The sequence below is a fragment of the Nuphar pumila genome, chromosome 3 (genome assembly GCF_984573655.1).
Source record: "Nuphar pumila chromosome 3, dmNupPumi1.hap1.1, whole genome shotgun sequence".
Classification (NCBI taxonomy): Eukaryota; Viridiplantae; Streptophyta; class Magnoliopsida; order Nymphaeales; family Nymphaeaceae; genus Nuphar; species Nuphar pumila.
Window position 1 is genome coordinate 24,707,355 of NC_143251.1, and position 14,779 is coordinate 24,722,133.

Genomic DNA, 14,779 nt, shown 5'->3' on the forward strand with positions numbered 1-14,779 from the left:
CAAAGGAGGGGTGCCACCCCTCTCTGCTCTCCCTCTTTGTCTTTTTAGCAAGGGAGGGGCGCCCCCCTCCCTGCTCTCTTTCTCTAACCCCATCCCTTGGGGTCTCAGTGTAAGAAAGTGAAAAATACGCTACAACAAATGTCTCTCAACAAGTTCTCACAAATACATCATAATAACCACAAAGGTTCACAAAGAGAACTTAAGAATACACACAACCCGAAACGGGTATAAAAATGAAAAATAAACAATTTTATTGATTTGAGATAAAAAACCAAAACAAGAGTAAGTATTTACAAGGGGAATAGCCCCATATTTATACAGAGGTAGAGAGAAGCCTTAAGAGAGTTGTTCGACTCTCCAACGGCTCTAATAGAGTTGTTGGGGAGTCCAACAGCTCTTTTTGGATTTATCTTTTTGACTTGGTCAAAAAGGTACCTTTTGACTAGTCAAAAAGGTAAAGGCCAAATCAGTCCAATGATGGACTGGTTTGGCTAATTCTAGTTGTATTTTAACTAGAATTAATTAAACAAAAAATCCTAACTAGAAAGGAGATAAAACATTACATGTCTATGAGATTACATATGAGATATTATATGAGATTACATATTTTAACACTCCCCCTCAAACTTACGGTTGGATAACCGAAAGTTTGCCTAAGAGAAAGTGAAACCTAGGAGCAGCGAGAGGCTTGGTGAAGAAATCGACCAGCTGATATTCTGAAGATAGGGAAGATTGATGGTGTCACGCAAAAATTCCTCTCGAACATAATGGCAATCCATTTCTATATGCTTGGTGCGTTCATGAAATGTCTGATTGCTTGCAATATAGATAGAGCACTTGTTGTCACAACACATATTTGATGCTTTTGGACTTTCAACTCCCATATCGGAAAGTAGACATCGAAGTCAGACTAATTCCATAGTAATTGTAGCCATTGCCCTATATTCAGCTTCAGTTGATGAGAGAGAGACCTTTTGTTGCTTCTTACATCGCCAAGACACCAAGGATTCTCCTAAAAAGACACAAAAACCTGTAGTTGAGTGGCAGTCATTTGGATCACCACCCCAATCTGCATCAGTATAAGCAAGCAATTCTAAGTTAGAGGAAGCGGATAAAAATAATCCTCGAGAAATAGAATTTTTGATATATCTAATAATACGCAAAACTGCTCCCATATGAACAGAAATTGGAGCATGTTGAAATTGACTGGCTATATGGACTGCATGTGTAATGTCAGGTCTTGTGATAGATAGATACGATAGAGCCCCAACAAGTTGCCTATACGGAGTCGGATTCTCGAGTGGCTCTCCATCATCAATCTTCATTTTGACATTCACAATCTCAGGAGTATCAACATGTCTTTCATCTGAAATACCTGACCTGGCAACAATATCTAATGCAAACTTAGATTGAGTTAGTAAGTAACCTCTAGGTGAGTAGGCAACTTCTATACCAAGAAAATATTACAAAAAACCCAAATCACTCATTTCAAAATGTGTTTTGAGAAATTTTTTAATATCATAAACTCCCTGTTTATCACTTCCAGTGATGATCATGTCGTCAACATAGAGTAGAAGGATGATAATACCTGCATCAGAATTCTTAACAAACAAAGTTGTATCAGTAAGACAAAATTGAAAACCAAAATCAAGCATAACCTTACTAAACTTATCATACCAAGCTTTTGGAGCTTGCTTGAGACCATATAAAGCCTTGTTTAGGCGAAGTGTTTTCCCTTTAGGTATATTCATTCCTGGTGGTGGGTCCATGTATACTTCTTCAGCTAAAGTTCTATTTAGAAAAGCATTTTTAACATCCATTTGAAAGATATGTCATCCTTTTATTGATGCAAGAGCTATTAGGATTCTAACAGTGGTCATTCTAGCTACTGGGGCAAAGGTATCTTCATAGTCTATTCCATATTCTTGAGAATAGCCTTTTGCCACCAACCGAACCTTGAATCTTTCAAGAGTGCCATCACTCTTGGTTTTCACCTTGTACACCCAGCGACAACCAATAGGTTTCTTGTTGTTTGGAGGATGGTCTTGAATAGTCCAAGTATTTGCTTTTTCTAAGGCTTCTAATTCGACTTTCATAGCCTTGACCCATTCTGGTTGATCCTTGGCTATATCATAACTGGGAGGTTCTTCATAGGAATGAATTAGAGCAATAAAGGCTTGATGTTTTGGTGAAAAAGACCGATATGACACAAACTTTGCAGGAACCCTCGAGATCCTAGTGGATTTTCTAGATGAAGAGGCAGATTCATGTTCCCTTGTGTATTTATCCAGGGCACACTGTCTTTCTAAATTTCCTCGTCTAGAGTATTGAATACAATCTTGACTATTTCTATGAGGATCAGAATCAATCACATCCATCTGATCATCTGATCATCTAGATCAATTTCTCTTTCACTATCCTTTGGAACTAGATCCAACAAGAAGGAATACTCATCTATTTCAGTAGAATTTTTGTTTTCAAAAAAACTTTCATTTTCTAGAAAGGATACATTCCTTGAAACATATAACTTGTTGTTTTTAGGGTCAAAACATCTGTATCCTTTTTTATTATTTGCATATCCTAAAAAAGTACAGGGTATAGCACGGGGAGAAAATTTATCATTCTTATCTGTAAAAACAAAGCACTTGCACCCAAACACCCTCAATATAGAATAATCAGGTTTTTGTTTATAAAGCTTTTCAGTAGGAGAAATATTCTTTATTGAGGATGAGGGCATCCTATTAATAAGATACACAGCAATTAAAATAGCTTCGGCCCAAAAAACTTTAGGAACTTGATGTGTGATAAGTAGTGTTCTAGTTGTTTCTATAATGTGTCTGTGTTTTCTCTCAGCTAACCCATTTTGTTGAGGGGTATAGGGACAAGATTTTTGGTGTGAAATTCCATGTGAGTTCAAATATTCTTTAAATTCAGTTGATAAAAAATCTCCCCCTGAATCAATGCGAAATATTGAAATATCATTCTTAAATTGATTTTTGACCATATTATGAAATATTTGAAAAAAAAAGAACACTTCAAATTTGTGTTTGAGAAAGTAAATCCAGGTATATCGTGTCAAGTCATCCACGAAAATTACATAGTATAAAAACCCACCTTTTGACGTAACTGGTGCAGGACCCCAAACATCAGAGTGAATTAATTCAAGTGGTCGAGTGGAGACAAAAGTTCTTTCTTGAAATGTTAGTCGTTTCATTTTTCCAAGAATACATTTTTCACAAGTGAAAGTTTCAAAATTACAAATTTTTTCCATGTTTGGAAAGTACTGAAGCTTGGATATACAAGGGTGACCAAATCTTTGGTGTAAAAGATCCAAGCCTACTTTTTGAACATTGCAGCATAATGCTTTCTTGGGTAATTCCAAAAAATCCATGTAATATAAGCCTCCTTCTCTATGGCCTTCCCCAATCAGCTTCCTTTACTGGTGATCCTGTACTTGACAATCATGAGAATAGAAGGAAACATTACACCCATGATCAGTTAATTGAGAAACAGATAAGAGATTTAGATTAAGTTTGGGGATATATCTAATCTTTGGAACACAAAATCCTTTTGAGTTTTGAGAGTTATTTTCGAAACTTCCTATTCCTTTTATCTCAAGGGATGTTCCATCCGCAGTAAAAACACTCGATCCACTTGAGTCATAACAATGAGACAGTAATTTTAAATTTGGTGTCATGTGAAAAGAAGCACCAGAGTCAAGAAGCCATATGGGTTTACCTGGATCAGAGGTGCCAACAGAAGAGATCGCAACTCCAGCTGAGGGAGAAGTTCCTTTAAGAAGAGGTTGTAGAGCCTCCACCAGCTGAGACAGGGACATGTTTCCAATGGATGTCTCATTTGATTCTTTTGATTCAACAACAGCTACCTTCTTCTCATAAGATTTTTTCAACTTTGGACAATAAGTTTTAACATGTCCGGGTTCATGACAGTAATAACAAATAACTTTTCTCCTTTCAAAATCGCCTCCTTGCCTTTCATTGTTTATTCTCCCAATATGTGGAGGTTTGTATGTGCGAATGTGATTACCTGGTCTAGATACAGCTAAAACTGTATCATCATCGCTTTTGTCGACTCGTTTCTTGAGTCTATTTTCTTCCATACTTAGCTCTTCAATGGTATCTTCAATAGAGGGAACATTTCCCCGATGTAGAAGAGCGGACTTGGTTGATTCAAATTCGGGTCTCAACCCATTTATAAATTGAAAAAAATGCTCCGCATTTACTTGATTTTGGCGAAGCTCAATGTCTTGTGGACAATGTCACTTTGGTTCAAGAAGAGCCAACTCTTCCCATAGTTCGGATAAGCTATTGTAGTATTCTCTAATACTTCTCTCTCCTTGAACCATATTCTGAACCTTTTCTTGTAAGTTACATATATGAGCAATATCTTTACGAGAATACATTCTCTTAAGATATTCCCACGCATCATTAGCATGTTCAAATTTTGCGAGACTTAGAACACTTCTTTGTCTACACTAGAAATTAGCCAAGACATGATCTTGGCGTGACCCATTCTCCATTCTTTCCATTCCTTTTCATATGTGGAGATGGCCTTAGTTTTTTCCACCTCCGAAAGAGGTACTTCTCTTCCACCTTCTTCTTTAGTGAGTGTTAGTTTAGGTTCCTTATTGGTTCCATCAACTAAGCCTCATAGACCCTTTCCCCAAATAAGATGCTTCATGATTGAAGCCCATGTTACATAGTTTGAATCGTTGAGTTTTATGGACTTAATGGTGACATTATCATTGTCATCCATTTTACAAGCTTGGGAATGAGAGGGGAAGAAGAAAAGCAAGTGGGAAGAGGAATATTTTAACCACAAAGATCGAAAATAAGTAGCCTTCCACGCCCTTCAAGGCTACACACGAGCACTCCTTCAAAGAGACTTCACTTTCTTGAAGAGTAGTTGCATGGCACGCTTCCCAATACACGTCCACCGACCTTGCTCTGATACCATGTAAGAAAGTGAAAAATACGCTACAACAAATGTCTCTCAACAAGTTCTCACAAATACATCATAAGAACCACAAAGGTTCACAAAGAGAACTTAAGAATACACACAACCCGAAACGGGTATAAAAATGAAAAATAAACAATTTTATTGATTTGAGATAAAAACCCAAAACAAGAGTAAGTATTTACAAGGGGAATAGCCCCATATTTATACAGAGGTAGAGAGAAGCCTTAAGAGAGTTGTTCGACTCTCCAACGGCTCTAATAGACCTGTTGGGGAGTCCAACAGCTCTTTTTGGATTTACCTTTTTGACTAGTCAAAAAGGTAAAGGCCAAATCAGTCCAATGATGGACTGGTTTGGCTAATTCTAGTTGTATTTTAACTAGAATTAATTAAACAAAAAATCCTAACTAGAAAGGAGATAAAACATTACATGTCTATGAGATTACATATGAGATATTATATGAGATTACATATTTTAACACTCAGGTGGGCTGGCCTATGGCTGACTTGACTCGGGCCCAGTCCAGCTGCCTACCTTGCGCGTCTAGGCTAAGGCCCGACCCCTAACACACCCTTGCAAGGGGCAGGGTCCCTACCCTGAGGAGGGCCGCAGTGGCGCCACCTTCGCCGTTGTCGCCCTCGGGTGTCCTTGGCAACAGCAGCAACGCTCAGCTGAGTTTGGCTCGGCTAAAACCGAGCCAGCTCGGTACTTCTGCCATAATCGAGCCTCGCTTAGTTGGTTCTAGATCAAGCTGAGTCAGTCTGACTCCCTTAACCGAGCCCAGCTCAGTTGAGGTTTCAAAATCGAGCTTGACTCGGTCCTTTTCCTCTAAGTCGGCTCAAGTGCGCCAAGCTTGACTCAATTTCACCAAGCTCGGCTCGATCGTGACTAGCCTGGTTCGGCTTCACCAAGTCAGCTCGATCGAACCATGTCGGTCCCCTTGTCTCCTTTAGAACTGAGCTTAGCTCGACTTGTTTGCCAAGCCGATTCGACTTCTTGGCACCAGGCCCGTCTTGGTCAAACTGAGCCTGGCTCGATATAAGCCTTTTTTTATTCTCTTTTCAGTCCGACAGAGGCTCCTCTTGGAACCATGGGTGTTCAGCTCGGCTCAGCGTCAACCTAGCCCAGCTCGCTTGAGCCTAGCCGAGCCACTCACCCTCTCTCTTTGTTTTGGCTTACCCAAACCAAGCTCGATTCAGTTAGTGTAAATGAACCAACTCAGTCATTTCCAAAACCAAGCCAAGCTACGAGCGGGTCACGATTCCAAGCGTGCACAGCTCGGTCCAGACGGCTTGAACTAAGTTCGAGTTCGACCCCCACGACGGAAGCGTTGCTTATTATATTTATTTTAAGTGATTGCATCATTCTCTTTCGCAGCGTAATAAAATATCTTTTAGCGCACCCTATCGGCGCAACAAGCTCGACACCTGCACCGAGGCACGAGCCCCTGATAACCTAAGCTCAGAATCGTCAGCGAATCCAACAATCTCTGAGGTAGGGGAAAGTTGCACGAAGAACAAAGAAAGGAAAATGCTAAAACTTGTAAATGAACACAATTAAATATATATGTGCTTTTAACTCAAGGACGCAGTTTTACAATCCTTATCCTTTTTTCCTTTATGTCATTTACTTTGTCGTCACGCTTTTACGTGCACAGGCTTCTGCTTATGCATTTATTTAGCTCGATATATAGTTTCGCACATTGAGCCTTGCTTTATGTCATTTACTTTGTCATTGCGCTATCATGTGCACAGGCCACTGCTTAGGCATTTATTTGGCTGAGGTACGGTTTTGTACCTCGTGCACTGCTTACGCATTTATTTAGCTGAAGTACAGTTTCATACCCCATGCACTGCTTACGCATTTATTTGACTGAGGTACGGTTTTGTACCTCATGCACCACTTACGCATTTATTTAGCTGAGGTATGGTTTTGTACCCCGTGCACTTCTTACGCATTTATTCAGCTCGATGTGCGGTTTCACACATCGAGTCTTGCTTTATATATTGTCATCGCGCTATAATGTGCAGAGGCCTGCGTTATGTAATATATGTATTATACGTACATATATACAACTTCGTAAGGTATGCAGTCGTGAAATCTTCCCTATCCAGTATCATGTTTGCTCTTTACAAAAGACACGGATTTGCGCATGTGCACTAAAACTTGAAAAAAAAAAGTGATTTCTTGCATCAATCCAGCATTCAAATATGCGTAGTTTTGAAAAGCAAATTCGAACACTTGAAGGTTGCCTAATTGCAATGAAGTTTTTCCCAAATCGGCACAATAGGAAGAGTGTTTACAAACTTCGGTTTAATATCCGATACGAGCCGAATATCCCTGGTTGGGAGCATGGGAATGTGATTGGGGGGTTTTTTCTAAGAAACTCATACCCCTTTTATCGTAAGGGGTATCGCGAGACATGTGCAGCATATTGATACTACGGTAATTGGATGAGAGATTCGTAGCGATCTCATAACGTGCAAATTGCACATTGATATAAAAGTAGCTTGAAATACCAGAGCATGTCAAATTAAACTAAAATGGTTACATCGTTTCTCTTACCACATAATTAAGTTGGGATTTCTTTTTGAGGAACCAGCATATTGTTGAAATCACATAAATAGTTATGATCGCCTTCACAGGCAAGATGCTTGAGCTAGTTTGAAAGACCAGAGCTTGTATAATGGGTCGTCAGTTAAAATAGAACTTGATGTACCCATTCACCTCTTTGGTTCCGTCAAGAAAGATGATGGGATGGTACAAAAACTTCGATGGACAGGTTGTTAAGAACCACCCCTCAAGCAAATAACTCGATGACCCCAGTCATCGAAGTTAGGAAACGAGGCTACCAAACATTATCCTAGGTGGTAGATCTCATGGACTTCTGCAGAAGTTGGATGCATCGCTTACCATGAATACCTCTGGAGAATTTTCTCTCGGCCACTGGCCGTCCCCTTAGAAACGGACTCAGCTAGTTGTTCGGGGTATAAAAAATACATAGCATAACAAACCCTCGGACAGTCTCAGTTGTTTCTACATTTCTCCTATGTGTACCCTGAGGACAACTAATATCGAAACAAAGTTATCATGTTTATTTTACTTATTTTGACTTGCACAGTGCGAAAGCGACAACGTATATATTAGTTTGGGTTCTGAATTTTGTTAGCATGCTCATTATGTTTGTTTTGCTCACTCTTTGGAGACATCTGATAATATTGAAACGATACAGAAACAAGATTAACATGCTTATTTTTTACTTATGTTAAATTGCATATCATGTATGAAATAATGCATGTGTTAGTTTTGTTCTAAATTGTTATATTTGTGCACCTACCTGTTTTTCATGAAACTGACTCGTCTTATGGGTAAATGTGATGATTAGGTTGGTACAACAAGCGATGGCACGATGACGTGATGGTATCAAGATGAGACTCTTTCTCTGACATTTCGCTCTTGAGGATATTTCTGTAATTTTACATAAGGGTTTCCTTGAAAATTCCTCTTTTATATAAACTCTAAATTATTAAAACTGCATTTTTTAATCTATTTAGTTTTAAATGTACGGAGTTTCAAATTTGTTGTGTAAAGAAAAAGTTTCACAAGTAACGTGCCCAAGGGCAGTTGACTTGTTATTTAAAAAATATCATTTTTCGTTAAATTATTATTTAAAACTCTGATAAAGGAATGATTACAAGGCTTTCAAAATTTCCTTAACAAGTTACAAGTTCAGGATTTTGGGGGCATTACAACCCGATATCATAGTTCACCTCCCGACCACAGTTTTAGAGAGATTCAACCACTTTGCCTGGGAATGGTGTTGTTGACTCAGCTGTAGTTATTGGTATACCAATAAAATTGCGTCAATCGATGTTGATTTCCCTGATGTCTCAGCATTAGATGTTGATTTCTAATATTCCGATGGTTAGTGTTGATTCCTGATATCGGTCGATGAACGAGTGTGGAACCCGATAATAAAATACAAATTATGTGTTAAGCTACAACTGAGAACCTAACTTGAACTTCGAGAATTTTGTGTCTGTTTTGAGTATCTGTGAGTTTAACATATTTATTGTCCTGCAATCGTTCATGCATTTATGCTTATTTTGTTTCGCATAATGATTGTTATTGCATGATATCTTGTTTAAATGCTTGAATGGTAAGTTGATTATGGTAAATTGTTAATGCGATATTACTCTGAAATTTATGCATGAATTTGTTTATGTTGTTTTCTTATTGTTTGAATTTTTAGAGAAATTTGTACAAAGGACTTTGGTTCTTACCCGTTTTCATAAAACTGTTTTACAGGTCCAAGTGCTCAGATGTCTCGACTGGTTGATTGGAGACTGCGAGCCTTATGTGACTAGTTATGGGTTCCCTGACAGAGTGGCTCATTATGTCATAGATGATTTTATGTCTTGGTTATTTTGATATTATTCATTGATTAATAAAGTTTGATTTATCTTCTTTGATTCAATGCATAATCTATTTGTGGCTTGGTATATTAAATTTGTGAGACCCTGAATCCTTGAGTTTGTTTACGCAATTGTTTAAAAAAAATCTACTGTTTTTACAAGGATTAGTTGGGGCCGTTACACATATAGTCTCATATCATCACCAATGAGAGAACAACATCCAATTTCTACGCAGTAGCCATTAGCTAAAGAGCATAACATGAGAGAGAGAGAGAGAAACAACAAAATAATAAGATAGTCTGTTAAATCTGTACTAGTCATGCATTCAAGCAGGTACTTCATTTTATTTTTAAGCTAGGTCATATAGGTTAGGTGCAAGGTAGGAAAGGTACAATATGAACATTTCTCAAAAGAGGAGTATGGGGAATACGTGCACACTATATATATATATATATATATATATATGTGTGTGTGTGTGTGTGTGTGTGTGTGTGTAAATCTGAACTCATAGATGTGTTCAACATGGTTTGTTTCCTAGGGATCACACTTTGGACCATCTTTTTATAATGCAAAAATATGTTGCTTTAGTCATCAAAGTTTGGTACATTGTGCGCCGTTGATTTTTGAAGCCCTTTGAAAACCAACTCACATGTTGCAAAAACATTAACCAAAACCTGATATTTATATTTAATGGGGTTCAGATTTTAGCCAGATTCAAAATTTAATCGGATTCGGGTCGGGTTTCAATGCAAAACTCAATACCGAACCCGAATACCATTTCTAATCCGATCCAGAATTAGCTATGGAATCTGACTAATCGGATTCGGGGCAGATGTCGGGTTACATCCCCAGTGGCTTCCCATGGTTTAGCAGTTGCAATCAACAAACTAGTGAAGTGTTCTATGCTTTGATGCAAATCTCTCTTTATAAGAATTTCAAAAATGGCACCAAAAACCTTCTGGTTTTTCTTTTCTGGATTAGTGATACTAAAGTGGTTTGAATTGAAATGGACAATATATATATAATATATATATATATATATAGAGAGAGAGAGAGAGATTCCAATTTTTTTCAAGTTTTAAGGACACCAAAAAGTTGACAGTTTGACTTCACTTAACAAATGTTCTTTTTTTTCTCCTAAGTGCCTAATCGTCTTCTTTCTTTAATTTGAAGCCTCCACTAGGATGCACGGTTTAGCTAGTGTAAATTGAGAATGAATAAAAGATTTACCAAAGTTAGATCTAGACCTATAACGTTACTTCTGTTTCCAAAGGGCAGACAGAAAAGAACGAGACAAGAACAAAATCGATCAACATAAAGGTACTAGCAATTTAAATCTTATCAGGCAGTATCAAGTTATAAGCAAGCATGCCATGAAAAGCAGATAAGTAAACCATAAAAGCTGCAGTTAATTGAACATAGACATAGAGACGAAAGTGATACCTTCTCTGGTGAAACCGAATCGAATACATAGACTTCACCTTGAAACGATAGTGTAAGCTGGTTAGATCCCTGGTTCCTCGGAGGCATAACCGAGATTGGATCAGCAAGATTAGCAGTGTCAGACGGCACATCCCCCTCCATGCCCTCGCTGCCGCCATCATCCTGATCATCGTCAATCCTGCTCTCAGTGTTGTGATGAACAGCGTGCCCGTGGTCCTGCACGAAGTGCACCTGCATATGCGCAGCATCTCCACCGTGCATTTGGGTGTCCCCGTGCACGTCATCAATCTGCCCGGGCAGATGCATGTTGTGCATATGTATGTGGTGAGAGCTCACCTGCTCCTGGTCAGAAGAATGGACGTCGGTGTTCCCTTGTGTGTAAACGCCCCGATGACGCCTCTGTACCTCCTGCCCCTTCACATCATTGTGATTCTCAGACATTGCTCTCTTGCATACCGTGAACAAACACTAAGCATAGCGAAAAAAACCCGAATCCAAAACCTAATTTCAAACCGTAAGCTACAGCAAGCACACAAGCCACCTAATTCTCTCAGATTGAAGAGGCAAAACTTACGCTTATGAGCAACTATTGATCAAAAACACCAAAAAGGCACCAAAACCTTATTTTCTGCTCTCCGAAGGCATGAATTCCAACACTAATAAGAGCGGAAAGAAAGGAACTGAATCGAGACGATTCAAGCAAAACCTAGATCTGCAAAAGCACAAAAACCCTCAGTTTTGGCCAGAGACAAGGAACTCGAATGAAAACCGCTCTGAATAGAAGAATAAAACGGAAAATTTTCCTTCTCTCTGCTCGGGATATTTGTTAAGATGAAGAGAGACCCTACGGCCGGAAGAAGGAGAAGGAGAAGAAGAACTGGCGATTCGTTCCGGAGAGAAGGGCGTGATCGACGCACCAAGACGAAGGAGGATCTACTTTTCTGGAAGGTTCTCCAGAGAGAGACGCCGAGCGCCGACCGTCTAAGCGCCGGAAGAAACCCCTCGGTGCGGCGAGAGGGAAGGGTTTGCTTTTTCCGGTGATGTCGAGAGCTTCGGTTCAGCAGAAGAGGACAGACGGGGCCTTTCTTCGGGTTTGATCTCAAAATGACTGGTTCGTTACGAATAAACCCTCGAATCCTAAGGAAATAACGGGGGGGTCATAATCTTATGATTTTGAGATCCAAAGATCCATATCCGACTATGAATGACATGTCACAATTCTATTGAATTGCAGTTTTATGGTCTCTTTAAGATTGGTTAAAGTTACCCTGCTTAGGGGTTAAGGTTGCTGGGATAAGAAGATAAGCATATTAAATTTCTAAAATTTCAAAATAAAGTACAGGATCATTAGACAAATGTTTCAAGTTTTTTTATAAGAATGACAATTTTTTGGAGGCTTATCGCCAATCCTCGCATGAATCTGGACTAAATGAACCAAATATGTTGCTAATGGCACAATGTAAAATGCTAATGACAGTTTCAATTTTTGATGCTTGCTAAGGGTACTTTAGTTTTATTGATGACAACATTTATAGTTCCTAATGACACTTTTTATGTGATTAGCAACTAAGCTGAGATAGTTACTAGAGGTTAACTTGTTTTGGTAATAATTCTTATTTAAGTGCTAGATTGAAATGATTTTTAATTGAAAAGCATACATCGTCTATTTTGATTTTATCTTTTAAGTATAAAATTACATTCAATCAATTTGGTGGCCATAATTTCACTAAAATTGGGCCCTACCTGAATAATAGGTTTTTTGTTGAACAAGTCACTTTGTTTTAGTCATATCCTTTTATTGTGATATAGAATTGAAATGACCTTTTGCTTGTTAGAAAGCTAAAATCCTTTTGTCTAACTCATCTTTTATATTAAAGCTTTGAGAATGTCGTTTTGAAGGCAAAAAATAAAGTTGAAATTAGAATAACTCTAATGAAATGATTTGATCAAATTTGGGGTGTCTACACTCCCTCAATTGGTGATGAGTGGGTTGTAAGACAAACTTCAGTGATCGATATATGATAAAGGAAAATGGGAAGAGAGGAGCTCCAGGTTTAAAACAAGGGTTTAGTCAAACCTTTGTTTCATGGCAAAGGAAATGAAGGTTAGTAAAGTGATTTTACTAATATGACCATGGTTGGACCATAGTAAACCCACTTGAGTCAAGGAAGGTAGGTGTTTGTGAAATAATTTTATTAATCTAGGCATTGTAAATTCTCAAAACTTTGGTGTCTTTGTAAATAGGCCAAAAGTTAGGTAGTTTTTTTGTAAATTTTTATAACAATAACGAATCCCAAAACATGATATTCTTCCTTGAGACCAAAATCTCAATGGAAGCCCATTCGTCGATCCATCAAAGCTTTCCTTAATATGATATTTTTGCTAACTTTGACTTCTCCCCAATGAGTAGGATTTTATGTTTGCGGTAAAGCTAGGGAGTCTATATAGAAGTGTTAACAATCCTAGTGAATAATGAGGCAGATACACTACAAGAAATCTACATTTTAGTGGCACACCTTAGTGGTAGCGCTAGTGTAAAACAAGTTTTACTGACACAACTACTGGGTTGCATCAAAGAAAATGCTTACACTGGTGCATGGAAACCCAATGCCAATGAAAACATCTTACACAATCCTACACTGCAGAATAAAAAATGTGTTTCTTTGATGAATCTTCAACTTGCGTCAGTAAAAAGTTGACTTACAATCGTGTAAGGAAAATTTGTACCAGTGTAAGTCATATCTTCACACTGAAAATCTTTTTGTGAAAACCCTATGGGTACTTTTGGAAAAGAGAAAAGCTCTCATAGGAAAAGAAAGCTTTGCCTATGAGAGCTTTTGATATGAGAAGTTTTTCAAAAGAAATTTTTTTGCCTGTTTGTGTAGCATGAGAAAAATAGAATGGGAAAATGTGAAAAAATGAGAGAGAGGAAGAGAAGGGTGCTGGTGGGTGGTGGTGAGATTTGGTGAGATGGCTGGTGGAAAGTGTAAAAATAAATTTTCTCGTGGTAGGAAACATTCTGCCATCCCCCCATGGTGGAATGTTTTCCATCAAAAACTCTGACTTTTAGAAAAACTCTCAGCAAAAAATCCTTTCTTGTTTAGAAGGGTCGAAAAACTCGTACAAATTTTCCATTTTGCATCACTTTTCCTACATCTTTCTCGCTTTCAAATGTGCCCTATAAGTTTTTTTGCATGTGGGAAAACAATTTCCTCCCTCCCTCCCTTTTTTTCTTTTGCTACCATCTTGTGGGTTTTCTCTCTTATAGAACAAAAAGATGCTCGAAGTACTCTCTCTCTCTCTCTCTCCTCGTCTCTTAAAGGGTTTGTGATGCAAAGCATCCAAATCATCACCACATTAAAGAGGAGTTAGATATAAATCCAACTCTACATACTAGATTTGAAAATAGATACCCAATAATATTTAATCCAAATTCAGATCATTTGGCTCCAAATGGATCTTAATGGGGCACCCCATGAAATCTGACAATCTCATCCACATAAAGATCTGCTAAGCTCTCCAAACTCAAGTGACCCTGATTGGCAGAAAATGTGCACTCTTTAACAATCATTCTATTATCACCCAAATGACATCGTGTTGACGACAGGTCCTCGGTAAACCCACAATGAAATCCATCGAGATATCATCCCACTTTCACTCTTGAATGTCTAAAGGCTGAAGGAGTTCACTAGGTCTTTGATGCTCGATCTTCACCTGCTGGCATGTGAGACACCGAGACACAAACTTTGCAATATCATGCTTCATCCTGTTTCACAAATAAGTTCACTGAAGATCTTTGAACATCTTTGTAGAACCAGGGTGAACAAAATACCTAAACTTGTAGGCCTCACTCATTAGCTCCTCCAACAGTGCTTTTAGAACCTACCATCTATCTCCAAACATGATAATCTTGTCCTCCTCACGGTGAAACTGTGTATCAGGC

The 14,779-nt window shown here is 38.4% G+C and overlaps 1 protein-coding gene across 1 annotated transcript in view; it reads right to left on the minus strand.

The window, feature by feature from the left end:
- Positions 1 to 11,950, minus strand: part of LOC149842317 (GATA transcription factor 28-like) — an 88,152-nt gene extending 76,202 nt beyond the window's left edge. Inside the window, exons 1-2 of the mRNA XM_089999060.1 lie at positions 11,754 to 11,950; positions 10,837 to 11,244 (exon numbers count right to left, since the gene is read on the minus strand). Of these exons, the coding sequence (XP_089855186.1) occupies positions 10,837 to 11,151 (315 nt within the window). The 5' untranslated portion in view covers positions 11,152 to 11,244; positions 11,754 to 11,950. The remainder of the gene's footprint in view (positions 1 to 10,836; positions 11,245 to 11,753) is intronic.
- Between the last annotated feature and the right edge of the window lie 2,829 nt (positions 11,951 to 14,779).